A 1663-nucleotide genomic window follows, 5' to 3' on the forward strand; every position below is an offset into this window, starting at 1 on the left:
AAAGGATATTACTGCTGAGGTAAGCCCCGCTACTCGAGCTGATTGGTCGTTGATAAGATAAGAATTCACGTGATGAAGGCAGCCCTAAATTTTTGTGCGTCTCGTTTGCCCTCCACCAGCAAGCATATCGAACAACCCGCAATCACGACCACGACAACCACCATCGACGTGCGACCGGAGAATTAGTCTTTCGACAATCCTCTGCCTTCCCTTTCTCGAGTCCCTTTTGGTTGGAGCGAGGAATACTAACCACCGTCAAAATGCCTTCGGAAGCCGGTCACAGATGTGAGTTATTCGCCCTCCCGCCGACGCACACAAGTTTCGCGATATGAATCGAGGCCGCGCACTGCCTTGAACGATGTGGATAATGGCAGGCGTCGCGCGCTCGGTGTATTGCTGAACTTTGTTGCTATCACTATTTGAACATGGGCTGACAATGATTCTTCTCGCAGTATACGTCAAGTAAGTTACTTCAAACCGAAAACCCCTTTCACCGAGACCGACCACGCAATCGTGGATCGACCCGACGAGCCCCAAGCATCCCGAGACATTTCACACGATTCGATTTTGCGCAGCGAGTTTTACCCAAATCGAATGAACCGAGACTAACAATGTCTTTTTCAGGGGACGTCACCTCAGCTACCAGCGTAGCCGTCACGTCACCCACCCCAAGACGAGTCTGATCAAGATCGAGGGAGTTGACGACACCAACGCCGCCAAGTATGTCGCTTTTCGCTCCGCCACCTGGACTTATTCGCTAACTCTGGAGTAGCTTCTACCTCGGCAAGAAGGTCGCCTACGTCTACAAGGCCCAGAAGGAGATCCGCGGCACCAAGATCCGCGTCATCTGGGGCAAGGTCACCCGTCCTCACGGTAAATATAGCCAATTTTCGAACCCCGTAACGACAAGATCATTAGGCTAATAAGATGAACCAGGCAACTCTGGCGTCGTCCGCGCCAAGTTCTCCAACCCCCTCCCCACCCGCTCTTTCGGTGCCTCGGTTCGCGTCATGCTTTACCCCTCGTCGATTTAAATACGGACCCCCATCATCGGACGGAGTTGGTATTGAGGATGGATTCTGAATTGGTTGCATCGGTCCAGGCAAGGGCAAGAGCACAGTGCCTTGCTTGCTAAAAATGGCATCAAATCAAACTCGTCAAACAACCGCATATGAGGCGAAACGCACACCCGCCAAGAACCCTCCCTTTTTTTCGAGACACATGGGACTCTGATTCTGAGTGATTCGGTGAAGGAGAGTCGTTTGTCTATGGGTTGAAGAGTAGCCTCGTATTTGGGGCTCGAGGACGGGGAAATGAAAAAAAATCAACATACTTGATTTTTGCTGGCCGGCTACACATACGCGATTACGACGAACGGTAGATCGGGCGGCATAAATGTCAGGTGTTTAAAAGACATGGCTCAGCGACGGTATTCAATGGTTTTTGCACAACTCCCATTCGGCCCTCTTGATCAGAAGCACGGCTCGTCCCGAGTCCCAGTCCCAATATCTCGCTGCGAACGCTGCTCCAAGACCTGCCAGTCCCCGTCCTCCTTCGGCCCGTACCCATGTGCTGCACCTGAATAAGCTCCATGACTTCTGATAACGCTTCTGCAGACTGTCCCGCGTTGACATGATGTTTCTGGACGTGACGTACAACCTCT

At 52.0% G+C, this 1663-nt stretch overlaps 1 protein-coding gene across 1 annotated transcript; it reads left to right on the top strand.

Moving 5' to 3' along the window:
- Positions 1-260: 260 nt before the first annotated feature.
- Positions 261-1034, top strand: EsH8_I_001234 (60S ribosomal protein eL33; the record flags this gene model as incomplete). The annotated part of the gene is made up of 5 exons (XM_083268647.1): positions 261-285; positions 453-462; positions 625-720; positions 773-873; positions 937-1034. The coding sequence occupies 5 exons, from the start codon at positions 261-263 to the stop codon at positions 1032-1034; spliced, it is 330 nt and encodes a 109-aa protein (XP_083119085.1).
- Between the last annotated feature and the right edge of the window lie 629 nt (positions 1035-1663).

Source organism: Colletotrichum jinshuiense, chromosome 1, assembly GCF_051148585.1.
Source record: "Colletotrichum jinshuiense chromosome 1, complete sequence".
Taxonomy (NCBI): Eukaryota; Fungi; Ascomycota; class Sordariomycetes; order Glomerellales; family Glomerellaceae; genus Colletotrichum; species Colletotrichum jinshuiense.